The sequence below is a fragment of the Malus domestica genome, chromosome 06 (assembly GCF_042453785.1).
Source record: "Malus domestica chromosome 06, GDT2T_hap1".
Taxonomy (NCBI): Eukaryota; Viridiplantae; Streptophyta; class Magnoliopsida; order Rosales; family Rosaceae; genus Malus; species Malus domestica.
Window position 1 is genome coordinate 34,569,254 of NC_091666.1, and position 15,240 is coordinate 34,584,493.

At 35.3% G+C, this 15,240-nt stretch overlaps 1 protein-coding gene and 1 long non-coding RNA gene across 2 annotated transcripts; one reads left to right on the forward strand and one right to left on the reverse strand.

Moving 5' to 3' along the window:
• Window positions 1-643: 643 nt before the first annotated feature.
• Window positions 644-1,381, reverse strand: LOC114825557 (uncharacterized). The gene is made up of 2 exons (XR_003774306.2): window positions 1,223-1,381; window positions 644-1,079 (listed from the first exon to the last, which is right to left on the reverse strand). It is a non-coding gene; the product is annotated as an uncharacterized lncRNA (long non-coding RNA).
• An 11,486-nt stretch (window positions 1,382-12,867) lies between these two features.
• On the forward strand, window positions 12,868-15,066 carry LOC103438109 (homeobox protein knotted-1-like 1). The gene is made up of 5 exons (XM_070823864.1): window positions 12,868-13,134; window positions 13,231-13,403; window positions 13,607-13,726; window positions 14,460-14,613; window positions 14,722-15,066. The coding sequence occupies exons 2-5, from the start codon at window positions 13,263-13,265 to the stop codon at window positions 14,730-14,732; spliced, it is 426 nt and encodes a 141-aa protein (XP_070679965.1). The 5' UTR covers window positions 12,868-13,134; window positions 13,231-13,262; the 3' UTR covers window positions 14,733-15,066.
• Window positions 15,067-15,240: the final 174 nt, after the last annotated feature.

Consider the following 15,240-nt stretch of genomic DNA (forward strand, 5'->3'; position numbering starts at 1 on the left):
GGATCCTCTTCGGATCATTTTTACGATAATTCTGAAGATCTGTAAATTGTGTTCGTTTATCGTACATTGTGTGATTAGTTTTTGTCAAATATTGTTTATGTTTATTTTTGAATAAAAATATTTAAAATAATTTCTAGCCGCATGATATACGATAAACAAATAAGATTCACAGATCTCTGAAATCCTCACAAAGAGGATCCGGACTAGAACACTTCCAAAGTAATAAAAAGGAAGAAAAAATTTATCCTTTACGAGACTTTGCCTGTCGTGTCATCCTCTACATAATTAATTGATTCAAATTTACTGCCAAATATTTTTGGTAATAAAAATTTGACAATTATTTTAAAACAAAACGGTGAACTCATTGAACGATCCACGAATTTGTTTTCATAACTTTTTATTATTGATAAAAAAAAAATTGATTGAAATTTACAGCCAAACATTTTTGGTAATAAGAATTTGACAATTATTTCAGAACAAAAACGGTGAACTCATTGAGCGATCCACGAATTTGTTTTCATAGTTTTTTATTATTTTATTAACAATAAAATTAAGTAAGTTGAGGTTTCACTATAATATATCATAAGTAATATGAGGAACAATATGATGGATGATTAAACTCACTATAATAAAAAATATATATATTTTAAAAGGTTTAAATTTCCATTAGAAAAATTCAAATAGATCCATGAAGGGTGAGATATAGTTGCCCCAAATAAATATGAACAATGACAATACAGAAAAGATATACAGGAATTTGAAATTTGGAATCCTCGCCATAAACTCATGCATGCCTATTGTCATTGTGGCTATATTGGCCAGGTGAATAATATGATAGATGATTAATACAAATTACTAGTGTATTAATACAAATGAAAGCCATATTAATTATATATTACACTATTAGTTATGAATGGGGGTCCTCCTTCTAGCTGGGGTGTAATCCATGACCAGGAACTCCAAATCTTGTCCAGTTATGAGATTTTTCTCTCGTTTTGTTTTGAATGAATCTGGATGAATGGTCTTGGCGGCTTCGTCTTGAATAAGATCTGCACTTTTTTCGTCGACCCCTATAACTCCTGATGATGCGTTGCGTGAAAGTTAACAAGGAAAATATTATCATATCATATTAATTAAAGAAAAAGAGAATTTACCATAATCTAATTAAGTATAAGGAAAGTAAAACTAGAATTTGATGAGAGTAAAATGAACATATGTCTACCATCAACAACGACGATTGAGATGATGAAGATCAAAACCACGAACGCAAAAACGCGCTTGTTTAGCCCTAACACCACCATTGCAACTGTTTGAAAATCTAGGAAATTATTTGAAATTGAAAATGTGTTTATAAGTTCTTGGCAAATATTAAGGTATGTTTCTGCAGCTTGTGTACCTTCCTCTTCCGCTGACTTAATGAGTTTGCTTCCTATGTGTGTGAAGGTCGTGACTCTAATTGGATATATATGTGAATATGGGGGCAGCTGGATGATGGAGTGTAAGTTAACGTAGGCATAAGCAAAGCCAGAGGTTTTGAGCATATGATGTCAAATTATAATATCAACTTCAGTCAAATCTTCGTACGGACATAATTGTCCCAACAGTAACGTACTATTGATTTTTTTCTTCTCATACATGTATAGCTAGTTTTCTTGAATAATAATATTGATGACATAATGTGCTTGCCATATACAATTTTTTTTGTCAAAGCTTGCCCATTACATAGTATAGTAAAATCTTGTTGTTCCCTTATGTTGTACTTTTATGTGTAAGTAGAAGCGAATTTTAACAAACTACGTAGTAAATATCAACATCATAGGCGAACACGAAGAATTAAACAATCTCAAAATAAAAACACAAGAGATTTACATGTTCAGCGTAAAATCTATGTTATGGGTGAATCACGGCGAAGAATTTCATTAAATTAACAAATGAAGATTACAAAGAAGTGTTTAACTCTCACAACCAAAATCTCACAAATTACAATGCCTAAACCAAACAAATAGAGAACCCAAAACAAACGAAGTAGTCTCCCCCCAAATTATTCTATAATTCCCAAACTCATAAATTGATTCTCACCAAATTGGCATTCAGGAGACTGGTTCAGTGTTGACCAGTTTAGCAGATTCAGACTTACTATTCATTTTTTTCTCAACGAAGAGCATTGCGACGGATATACACATGGGCTTCTTCCAACTAGGGAACACTAACAGGATCCTTGCGCAAGATTTCACCTCGAATTTTTTCAAATTCGGATTCGAGGCCAGCCAAAAAAATATGCATTCTCTGGCGTTCAATCGATTGTCTGTACGCGCGCTTTCACATAATCTTCATCCTTCATAGTCACCTTGTCACGGCAGTTCGCATGTTCTTCAATTATTATTATTTTTTTCTGTTTTTTTTCAAACCTAGCTCATGATGTCAAGTTAGAATTCGTAAATGCTTTAATACTATTCTTCTCACTATGAGGAAATATATATAGTTGTAACCCTAATCACAATTAATCTAAGAATTCTATTAAGAAAAGGAATCCTCAATATAATCAATTATAATAATCACATTCCTATTCTACTATATTCTAACAAAATAGAATTCCAAAACGAAATAGGTAATACAAACCAAATTTTCGCATCATTCTAATTTTGAGCTGTAAAACAACACTTTATATTTCTGCTTTTGGTGGCTTCTGGTCACCAGCTGTATGGTATATATGCGTATAACTAAAACTTTGAAGCCTTAATTAGTTACTTACGTACCTGTACTTACGTGCTTCATATACATATTTTCTCCCATGCATTATAGCCAGGATTAATTTGAGATATTATACGTAAATAGTAGAGGAGGGCGATAAGCCAGCATGTACATATATATGCAGGTGGTTGCAGTTGATCGATCGAATTATTTGTGAACGAACATATGCATACACTACTAGAAAATCTAATTTTGCCGACGAATTTTAAGCCAACAAAACTTATTTTGTCGGCAAAAAAGTTTTTACCCGACAATTTTTTTGGTTTGTTGGCTAAATACGAGCACCAAGGTTAAGGTTTTGGTAAGAACTTCTCCCGACGACTTAAGGTTATGGCCAACAAATATTTTGTCGGCGAAGATATTGTTAGCCGACAAACTTGATTTTTATTGGGTAAGAATTTGGTGGGAGTTTTCCCGCCTTCTTGAAAATGATTTTTTTTTTAAGTCGCGCGTTTTCTTTAATTAAGTGGGCAACAAAAAAATTATTTTGCCGTTTAGAATTTTTTTTGAACAATTGCCGGTTAGAATTAAAATTGGTAATCTTCAAATTCCTAAACCTAATTAATTAAAAAATTAGCGCCGGGCTTCTCCCTCGTTTCTCACATATCTGTTGCTGCCTCGTCTCTCTCGCTCTGTCGTCTTCCGTTCGTGGACTCGAATCTGCGCTACTATTCTACAAAGTCTTCGATGCCACCTCCTACTCCAACTCTGAAATTACCTTGCAGTCATCACCCTGTAGGCTCTAGATTGGTTTCTCATCCCGATCATCTGGTTAAACACGAAAACCCCAAATCTCCACAAATACCGAATTGTTTCTCTCGCAGCCCACTCTTTTAGCCTCGATCTGCTCCGGCTCTCTCTCCTTCGGCCCGTCTATTCAATTCCCAATCACAAACCCGCAACGCGCCAAAGGTATAGCGGTTTAGTTATTTTCTTTTTATTTAATATAATTTTTAATTAACTAGATGCCATTTTGTGTGATATTGGTTTGATATTGATTTCCAATCCATTTACATTTTGGAGGTGCCTTGAATGATTTCTTGTTTTGTGTTTGGTTCTTGTAATGGTTTAATTTGGGTATGTTTGAAAGATTTTTATGGTGCAGGGTCAATGCTTGGTTCTTGTAATTTTTCAAAAGTACCTGTTGAAGGGAATTGAATAGGTTGTCAAACAAGGTTAGAAAATGGCTTCATATTTTTTATTTGCTCGGGTTTGTTAACTGTGATGTTAACGGTACTTTTCATTTGGTGATATGTGTGTTTTTTGAAGTGAGTTAGAGCAAAGAAACCTTCCCAAGTTGTCCAAGAAGCAAGTCTTTTTGGCACCTTGCTTCACATTCAGCAGGTGACCATGTAAATATTACTATGCTAGTATCATTTGGTTATGAACAGTGCAGTGGTTTAAATTTATTGTATGTTGCATTTTAGGATCTTGTCCTGAAGTGCAATTGGACTTGGATTCAATGTCAACACAGAAAATGCGAGACTTGTACATGGAGTTCTTATGCTGAAAACAGTTGTTGTATGGCATCAGTCATCTCTTAATCTTAATTATGTTACATTGACACTACATGTTTTATTGAACTAATCCTCTTTGTTAGATTTTTCATGTTTGTGTAAACTCTAATAAAGCTCTGTAGTTTGTGGTTTAATCAGATGTTTGATATACCTCGATTGGATGAAAATAACTGAGTGCTTTAGTCAGCTATTACATAAGAGGCTAAAGGAGAACCTCTCCGTACTTGAGGGTTGCTAATTAATCCGAGATTTGAACTGCTACTAATTATTATTGTGTAACTTATTGTACCTCCTTTCATTCATTTTGACTTGCATCTTATTAAGGGACTAAAGAAAACCTCTTAATGGGCAGGTGGTTTGAAATGTTCATTACAAGGTTGGATGAACCATTGTCCTGGCCTCTAAGAATCTATGTATGATAAATGTCCGATGCTTAATCAAACTCACTATATGCTTGATACTAATATGATGTTAAGTTTTCATTTTTTATTGTACTACTGTGGTGTTATTGCAGATCTGCCCCATTTTCTACTATGGTGCTATATCGTCCAAGGTTTAAGGTTGCAATTGATGCTCTTCAGTAAGCCACCTCGTGCATGATGACAAATGCTCACATTTCTGATATTAGCATTAAACGAGAAATATATAATTGCACTCGTAATATAATCTTTTTAAATGTTTGAGTTTGCATATGTGGGGTTATTTAACTTTTGAAGGTAATTTGATCTAAAGCTAGGAATGCTCATTTTCTTGTGTTGTGGAAATAAAGACTCTAATTTTAGAAGTTAAGACTCTGAGAAGCTTCCAGTATATTTTTTACGATCTCTATCATTATATCAATCTAGAGGAATGATATTTAGCACATTTGAGAGCTTCTAATCATTATTTCAATCTAACCGTTTACGAAAACTATGACTGCCTCAACAGAATCATGGCTAGTCGATGCAGGGAGTTCAAGTTTGAGTTACCTGAGAGTTTGGGTCGCCTGAGGAGCCATTAGCCAATCCTACTGCAGAGATGGACGAGAGACCAGGACAAGGGGAGCTTTTGTATAAACAGTTCAGTCCATGACTTTCGATATTTTTTATTTGGTTCATGTGTAACATTCCTTCAATTGTTTTATGATTTCACTAACGATACTTTTGTATTACACTCTAGATGTACATTCAACATTTATCAATCAGTAAAATATTGTTTCTTAACAATTGTCTATTGTATTTTGATATGCATATGTAAGAGCTGAGCATCAAAGCATTTTTTTTTATAAATTAAATGTCTTCCTGACAAAACCAATTTGTCGGCAGGGAGAAGGTTGTGCCGACGAAATATTCATGGCGACAAACACATTTTGTAGGCTAAAAAGTATTATTCGTCAGCTAAAAAGGCCTATACTGATGAATTATTTGTCTGAAAAGATGGAAATGCCGACAAATAAGATTTTGACGGGAAAAGTTGAATCTTAGCCGATGAAATACCAAAATTCGTCGGCAAAACTCTTAGGCGACATGCTTTTCGTGACAAAATTGCCGACAAATTTTTTCCTTGGGAAAGACACTTTGCCTACAAATTTTGACTTTTGCCAACAAACTACTTTTGTCGGTAAAGTCAAATTTTCTAGTAGTGATAAATAGACGATAATCATTCAGTTTATTATTAGATTAAGAACTAGTTGGCATTAGACCAAAAACCAGTTGGTATATGCTGATCAACTTTCGAATGCTTATCCTATCAATAGCAAGAAAATTTAAAAATTATTTGAGGAAAATTAATCACAAGTTTCTGATAAATTGGCACTTGGCACAAATAATTGGGAGGCATGGTGGCGCCATATCAGCTGAGCTGTATGTATATGATCCATGAAGGATACAGCCATGTCAGAGAGAGAGAGAGAGAGAGAGAGAGAGAGAGAGAGAGAGAGAGAGAGGATGGGGTGCATCAGTTGTGCTCCAACCACATGGTCTCCATCAGGAGCATCACGTGAAGTACTTATATATTTCCTTACCGTGTCCATGATTTGGCTCCTTAACAAGTACTCCTAATAGTTAACCTAATGAAGGGTCGCACGCGGCAAGCACATGGGGCCTTGTTGCAAGGCGAAATTATTTGAGGGAGTTTTCACGAAACACTTTTGGTATTGTTTAATTTTAACGAAAAATCACATTTTTACATTCTAAAGTTTTTTTTTTTTTTAACTTTTCGTTAGTTTTTCTATTTTTTTAAGGGTGAGCTAGCATTCTTTTATCTGTATAAAGTGACTTGTTTTGTTTTAGGAGTTGTTAGAGTATAGAGTAATTTTTAGTTCAATGGCATGAGTTAATTTTCGTTAAGTGGATGAATTTCATTAGAATATAGCACCAAAAAATTATTTACTAGAATATTTCACTAGATTGGAGCCCACTCTAGCTTAAGGTGGCTACGCCCTTATTTTGTTTGTAACTGAGCTATCTCTGTTAAAAAATGTGTTAAAAAGTGAGTCAATTTTGTGCGTTTAAATATCACTGTTGAGTTGATAATTTCGATTTCAACATTTATATTTTTCAACAAAATAAACTAGAACATAAAGTCTATCTTTAATGATTAGTCAATAGTCATGCATGTTAGAGCATCTCCTATAAATATAGCTCTTAAAATATAAGTTTGTTGACGTACTTGCAGTTCTACCAAATTTATCGATCTAGATTTTTAAAATTTGATCAAACAATTAAAACATAAGTCTTCTTAAAAAATTATAATAATTTTAACCGTTTGATCATATTTTAAGGACTTGAATTGGTAGATTTGGTGGAAGGGATCCGGATCCCTTTCCCTTGCAGTCAAGAGCTACCAACTAAACTTCTATCTAGATATAGGGTATAGCCTTAGCCTACCCATCATCGTCTTATGTCTAGTCATTTAGTCACAATCATCCCCATTTTTTTGGGGTTAGTTTTCAGCTTGTCAATGCACATTGAATCGATCAAATTAAACCTTCCAACATGGAAGCGGCATAACTGCAGAAACGCACATGTATATGTTGTTTATTGGCACTATCTGTGTGTTTGTAGATAAGATTTGGATTGCAAATGGCCCGCCATGCAGCGACGTCGACACATTAATATATCAGACTATGGAATATTAATATGAAGATTAGTTAACCCTCGTGAATAAATTAATTTACATCTGACTAACAGAGATCGACCTGGATTAATCTCTTCAACAAATACATGGGCTTGGTTTGAGCGACATTGGGCTTCTTATTAAGCTTCTTTCACAGAAGGATACACCTGTAGTAGCTAGGCCAGTCTAATGTTCGTGGGAAGTCGCTGAGCAAGAACATTTGCGTTTGGAAGCTTCTCCCACCCCTTTATCAGTTAAAGCGGAGCAATGCATGTGTTTGATTTAGGGTTCACACACACTGTTCATTTACACTCATCTTCTCGTTTTCACGCCTTGATTCTCCATTTTTTGTTTTACTCGTTGCCGAAGTACGAAAACAATATGAAGAAGTACTGCCAATTTATAAATGTCGCTCTTTTTTATTTATAATTTTATAGTGTTCATAAATTAAATTTTATGAAAATATTGTAAGTTTTAATTCTCAATATGGTAAGTATCTTATATAAGAAAATATTTTGTAAAGATTTTTGGGTACACATGTGTTTGCATATTTTCTTAGACTTTTTTTTAGGGGTGTGCTATCCACACACCATTTTTTACTTCTCACACACCCCTTGTTAATTTATGTCCGTTGATCTTCTTTATTTCATCCGATCTGATGGCCGAAAATTAGAAGGGTGTGTGAGAAGTAAAAAGGGGTGTGTGGATATCATACCCCTTTTTTTATTAGCACCCCACATAATGTTGAATACACTTCACATTAAAATTTAATTTAAATGACTTATGCACCCTACTATGCAATGACAATTTCGACCTTATAAGTTAAAAAAAAATCTAAATACATCCCAAATTACTTTTAACGTATTATTTAGCTTATTCAACTATCAAAACACTCTCACCTCCATTGTAGGACAAAAACCCTAACCAATGAAACTACAAACACGTTGACTGAAACACAAGATCGACGTTTCAGAAGCTTCACATGAAGTAAGACTTCATATTTCATTATTTTAGTGATTTCAACGACATCGATATTTATTTAAGCCTAGTTTTGCTTCCCAAAATACCTGTGTTATTAAAGCTATAAGTGGTAGTTTTCTGTTCCCTTCTATTGTCGCCATTTTACGATGCTCCACCTCCTCGGTGGATCACCATTACTTGACTTTGAAATGGTCTTCCTTGGCTTTGAGATGGCCATTATTTTAAGACCACAGAAATGAAAATATGTCTAAATTTTGGAAACCACACTTTGGAAATGTATGGAATTGCAATAGGTACTAACTACTAACCAATTGAAATGGTCTTTCTTGGCTCTGAGATGATCATCTTAGTTGCTCAGAGAGGGTTTTGAGCTTGTCAATAGGTACTAACTACTAACTAATTCATGTTGCAAAATTTTGTTGCATACTGATAGTGAAAAAATGTATAACTTCTGTAATGAGTTCATGTTGATAAATGTTGAGACACTCAATAAATTAGAGCGTTCCCCGGAGAGGCTAATGCTTGTCTAAGTATTTTGAAATTGTTGTCGGTGTAGGATTGCTCGAAGAACTCAAAGAAAATGTGTACAATGTATATAGAAAATGTGGGGTGTATGTAAAAAATATAAGGTGTATGTTAAGATTATGGGGTGCGAGGGTATTATGGAGAATTATGTGGGGTGTTTTAAAATAATTTTTAAATGAAAAAGTAATTGTGGGGTGTTAATATAACAAGCCATTTTCTTATGTGCCACTAATTCATTACAATATATTTAGGGTAAATTACATAGTAGCCCCTCAGGTTTGAGCTCTATTACAATCGCATACAACATCTTTAAAACATTTCACTTTCATACCTCATGTTCTATTTTATTTCAAAATAATACCTCTGTCACATTTTCCATCCATTGATCCGTTAAGTGCTGACGTGGCTGACACATTTGTGCCATGTGGCTGCCAAATGTGTGCCACGTGGCAAAATTTTTTTTTTTAAAAAAACCTTAATCTTCTAAATTAAAAAAAAAAAAAACCAAAATACTTGATTATCCCCTCCTCCCCCCACCCCCCCCGGCCCCACGCTCCCTGCAAAACGCATATCCCATTATCCCCCCCCCCACGCTCCCTGCAAAACCCATATCCCATTATCCCCCCAACCTATTATTCCCCAGATCCAATTATCCACCCCCATCCCATAAGACCCTCGTACCTGCAACGCATCCCATTTCCCCGCAACCCCCCCTCCCCGGATCTTCATCTTCTTCCGCAACCCAGAAAGAAAAAATAAACCCCTTTCAGTTCGTCTTCTCCCCCCTCTCTTCTTCCCCTGACCCCTATCTGCAACCTAGAAAAAAATAAAAAAATAAAAACCCAGATCTCGACCGCCATCGTCGGGTTCGTGAGGTGAAAATAGGAGAAATGAGTGTGGATTTAAGGAGTGGGGTGTGTAGAGGAGGGAAGAAGGTGGGATGGGGGCTTATGGGATCTGGGTTGTGGGTTCCAGGTACGAGGGGCTTATGGGATTTGGGTTCGCGCGGGCGCGGGGATGGGGTGGTTGGGGGTGGATAAGGGGATCTGGGGAATAATGGGTTGAGGGGATAATGGGATATGGGTTTCGCAGGGGGGGATAATCAAGTTTTTTGGTTTTTTTTTTTTTTTTACCTTCTTCCAAGGTTCAGGGTTGGGGGGATTCGCATGGTTCAGGGGTTAGGGGATAATGGGTTTCAAGTTTTCTGGGTTTTTTTTTTTTTTTTTTAAATTTAGAAGATTAAGGTTTTTTTTTTAAAAAAATTTTAAAAAATAAAAATTGCCACGTGGCACACATTTGGCAGCCACGTGGCACAAATGTGTCAGCCACGTCAGCACTTAACGGATCAATGGATGGAAAATGTGACGGAGGTATTATTTTGAAATAAAATAGAACGTGAGGTATGAAAGTGAAATGTTTTAAAGATGTTGTATGCGATTGTAATAGAGCTCAAACCTGAGGGGCTACTATGTAATTTACCCATATATTTAGGTACGAACATTTCGGTACACTAGGTTAGTATAATATGTTTAGGTACGGATATTTCGGTACACTAGTTTATCATAATAAATTTAGGTACCAACATTTCGGTACACTAGTTTAGTATCATATATTTAGATACGGATTTTTTCGGTACACTTATGTTTTTGCATATTTTCTTATGTGCCAATAATTCACTACAATATATTTAGGTATGGACATTTCGGTACACTAATTTAGTAAAATATATTATGATACGAACGTTTAGCTACACTAATTAGAGGAAGTAAAATAAATATAATGAATTAAAATGTGTATAATAATAAATAATTTTAATTTTAATTAATGACATTAAATAAAATATCTATTAAATATTAAAAAAATAATATAAATTTGAATTAAGGGTAAATTACATAGTAGCCCCTCAGGTTTGAGGTCTATTACAATCCCATACAACAACTTTTAAACATTTCACTTTCATATCTCACGTACTATTTTATTTCAAAATAATACATCTGTTACATTTTCCATCCATTGATCCATTAAGCGCTGACATGGCTGTCGCGTGGCAAAAAAATATTTTTTATACATTAAAATATTATAATATTAACCCTATTAAAATAAAAAATTAAAAAAAACAGAAAAACCCAAACCCAGAAATGATTCCCCGCAACCCCATATCCCACCCCTACCCATCTCTTCCTTCCCTTCCGTCCATGCCCTCCACCCCCTACCCATCTCTTCCTTCCCATTAGAGTTGAATAAAAAGCTCAACTCGTTTTGAGCCTCTCTTACCAATATCACAAATAAAACGAGTAAAATAAACCCTAGAACCCTAATCAAATCAATTCCAAACTCTTATATGAAATTTTGAGGGAATGCAAACACCAATTCAATCACCAATCGAGACCGAAATGCACAAACTTAAACAAATCCAATTACAGAGAGAGAGAGAGAGAGAGAGAGAGAGAGAGTTGAACCTTGCATTGGCCGTCGTCGCCGCCGCGCTTGCTTCGTTCTCCTGAGATGATGACGTCATGATGGTGTCGGTTGGGATGTTCCGGTCACCGGACGGCGACGGGGCCGGGGCGATCTCCATGAGTTGGGTCGGATCAGGTAAAGGGTGGGTCGGAGTCTATGTTGGGTATTGCCGATCGGTCCTCGGTGGGGGTGGGGTAGTTGGAGAAAGGGTCTGATAACATGACGGAAAGGGATTGGTGGTGTGTGATGTTGTGCGCTTCGGTGAGGGTCGTGAGGAGTGTGAATGTGAGGAGGAAGGCGTCGACGGAGCTACATTGTGTGGGTTTTGGATCTGGGATTTTGGGGGGTTTGGGGTTTGAGAGAGAGAGAGTGAGGAGAGTGGAGAGTGAAGGAGGGTCGGGGGAATGGGTTGCTGGGTTTTAGCTTTTTTTTTTTTTTTTTTTTTTTTAAGGGTTAATATTATAATATTTTTAATGTATAAAAGATTATTTTTTTTTGTCACGTGGTAGTCACATCAGCACAAATGTGGCAGCCACGTCAACGTTTAACGGATCAATGGATGGAAAATGTAACGAATGTATTATTTTGAAATAAAATAGTACTTGAGGTATAAAAGTGAAATGTTTTAAAGTTGTTGTATGAGGTTGTAATAGACCTCAAACATGAGGGGCTACTATGTAATTTACTCTTGAATTAAGTACACATCCGAGGACTAAAATCAATATCCAATCTAACACCAGGTTTTTATTGAATTTTAATCTTCTAAGAATTAAAATTCAAAAACCCCTTAAAATGTGGAGTATGAAGATTATTAACATTACGACAAACCATATGTATGTTGGAAAAGTTAAGTAGTTAGCCTTTTGGTTTATTATAATTTAAGGGTAATATTGTATGTTGCGTCTTAGCGTTTTCTTGTAGGTTAAGTATTTAGATCCCTTGCCTTTTAGAATTAGGGTAATTTTTTTTATAAATAGGATGTTTTGTAATTTAGTTAGACGTAAGTCATATAAGATGTAATATCTTTGAGTTATATGTAGCATTTTTGGCAATTCTATAGCGTTTCTTTGTTTTTAGTTAGTAAATTAACAATCGTAGTTTTGTATCTGATTATCCGTCTGTATTACTCTACTTTTCACTATATATATAATGTGACATGCCCTTGACCTAGTTTATTAAATTCTCGCAATTATAACAGTGTACAATCAAGAATCTTCCTTTGTTATATTGGTACTAATTGTAATTGTTGAAAAATGTAAAAGGTTTGGTGGATGATTTGTCTGGGTACGTACGTATATAGTCAGATAATCTATGATACCAAATATATCAGAGCCTTGAAGAGTCATTTTCGTATGAGTGGATAAACAGTAGTGGAAACATTCTCTTCTCAAATAAATTTGGCAAGCAACGATAAAAGAAAACACCCATTATGCATGAACAGTTAGGAATTTGGATGTATTGCTTGAAAAAAGTGATACAGATTGACTAGTAAAAAAGGAAAGTGATCTATATATAAAGGCGGAGAATATTACAGTCTGGATGAATATGAAGAAAATGCACTAACTAGGTCCCCATTGCTCGGGAAACTCCTTGATGTGTTACTTTCTTTCATGTATAAAGACAGAAAAAGAGAGAAGAGGGAGATAGAGAAAAGGCCAAAAAAAACCAGAGATTGATACCTTTCATGCATTCGAATCATCAGTTTTATAATATATATGCATACATGAGTCATTCCATTTGGTGAATTCCAAAAAATGAGAGCGTCTCTGTACTCTGCGCTACTCTTTATACGTGAGCAGAAATGGTAAGGAATGATGTAATGGTCAAACATTAATTAGGGTTAGGGCAGAGAGGCTGTCTGACTCTAATAGCTATATAGTTAATTAGCTAGTATTTACAGTTGCAGGGTTGGAACTTTCGGAAGATTATAATATGGAAGATGATTTGAGTAGTTCTAGTCAAAAGGAGAAGGAAAAAGAAGCAAATATTGAAGATCATGAGATTCTCAAAAAGAAAATCTCTACTCATCCTTTATATGGTTTGTTGGTTGAAAATCACTTGGACTGCTTGAAGGTTCTCTCTCTCTCTCTCTCTCTCTCTCTCCACTCCCCCCCCCCCCGGTGCTCCTCCGGCCGTATGTTTGTGTGTAAATTGATATGTTCATTGGAGTGAAGGCTTTAGGGCATCCATCCTAGCTCCTGCATAAAGAACACTTTCTGATTAACTACTTATTAATTAGATAATACTTCTTGTTTATATTCTTTTCAAATTTTCAGGTTAGTGGAATCAACGGTGAACTAGAGGAAAATGATGGCTGCAGAGATATAAAACAGCTTGACTACAACTGCAAAGCAAATTTAGGCGTGCTTGGACATTCTGACCTCGATCACTTCATGGTGCGTAATTAAGATCGAACCCTGAAGGCTATTATTTCACATTCATTAATAATAACCCAAAACCCTTGTCCCTTTTATGCATTATGTTAAAAAACTAATCAATTAATTAACTAATGCATGCACAGCAAGGCCTCGCTATTGGTATCTCAGATTGGATTGGAATGGATATATAAACTACTAAATTGACAGTAGTTAAAAGGGAGAAATGGAAATGTTGTGTACAACTAGAAGGTGAAAGATGAATTACAAATGAAAGAAACTTATCCATTCCAATCCCCCTTAAAATGGTAGGAGTAGAAGAATGAGTTTCTTACATGTCTAACGCTTTCCAAATGAAATATCATTCACTTCTCTCTTAGTTGTATTTGAAATCTAAGAGCTATTTGTTCCAATCCAATCTTAGAGGCCAAATGACACCCAAGCGTATTCAAGGAAGTTGCTCAGCACAAAAGGAAAAAATAAAGGGCAAGAAAAAGAGTACTACTCAACCAAAATTGATATTCACCAACTTGCTATTAGTTCTCTTTTCCAATATTACTGGAAGTGGTCTCAAATTCAAATCCTTCTTCCTGTTGATAGTGATGCTACTCATGCATGCCGCAGTTTCCTGAAAGACCACGCAATATGTGGAGGAAGCATGTGTGTGTGTGTATTCGCATATTCTTTTTCTATTTCAGTTAATAACTTGTGTAGGGTTGCATCGATTGATGCGTGTGGTGGTGATCGATGACAGGAAGCATATTGCTTGGCACTTGGGAAGCTGAAAGCAGCAATGGAGGAACCTCAGCAGAAGTCCATGGAGTTCATAACTAACATGCAGGTGCAACTTGAGGATCTCACAAACAACTCCCATCTGCCTGATCAACCTGCACCCGCCTCACTTTCTGGTTAGTTTGAATGACTTTTTTGAAGCTTCAATAACAGCTTCGTAAAATTAATACATGAATACTAATTACTAACTACTCTTGTTCTGAACCTTGAAATTAATATCACAGGTGAAAGCTAGAGATGACTGTAGCACAAGGGCCATGGGACAAAGATGAATTCTGCAGGGTTTAAGATGTGCTTTCATAACCATTAATATGAATATTGCAGAATGGTATCTGCCACCATTGATCCTTTTTGTGAGTTGTGACAATTTCAAGAACCTGTAAACATGTGTTATCTGGTCCTTAATCAAACATTAGATATCTAGAAGTGAATTTTAGGCATATGAGTCGGGAAAAAAGCACTTGGGTCTTGAATTCAGAATATTTTCTTTTTAATTTTTCACCTTTTGTGGCTTAAATAGTCATTTCATATAGACCTTATGAATCGTTTAATATTAAATTTTTTAGTAATGCTAGGCAGACCAATTTTTTGAATGCATTTTTGCTCACCACTCTATTTATGATCTGAGATTTGTGTATATCCACTACACAGATCTCGAAATTTAAACTCATCTACTTGTTAGCAAATATATATTACTATTGACGCGCCCAAAAAAAAACAACAATTAGAGATTAATTAAATCA

Bases quoted from the DNA above. Each gene is read 5' to 3' on its own strand.
- LOC103438109 (XM_070823864.1), top strand. From the start codon at position 13,263: ATGGAAGATGATTTGAGTAGTTCTAGTCAAAAGGAGAAGGAAAAAGAA. The intron at 13,404-13,606 runs GTTCTCTCTCTC...TCAAATTTTCAG, and splicing joins ATCACTTGGACTGCTTGAAG to GTTAGTGGAATCAACGGTGA. The intron at 13,727-14,459 runs GTGCGTAATTAA...GATCGATGACAG, and splicing joins CTGACCTCGATCACTTCATG to GAAGCATATTGCTTGGCACT.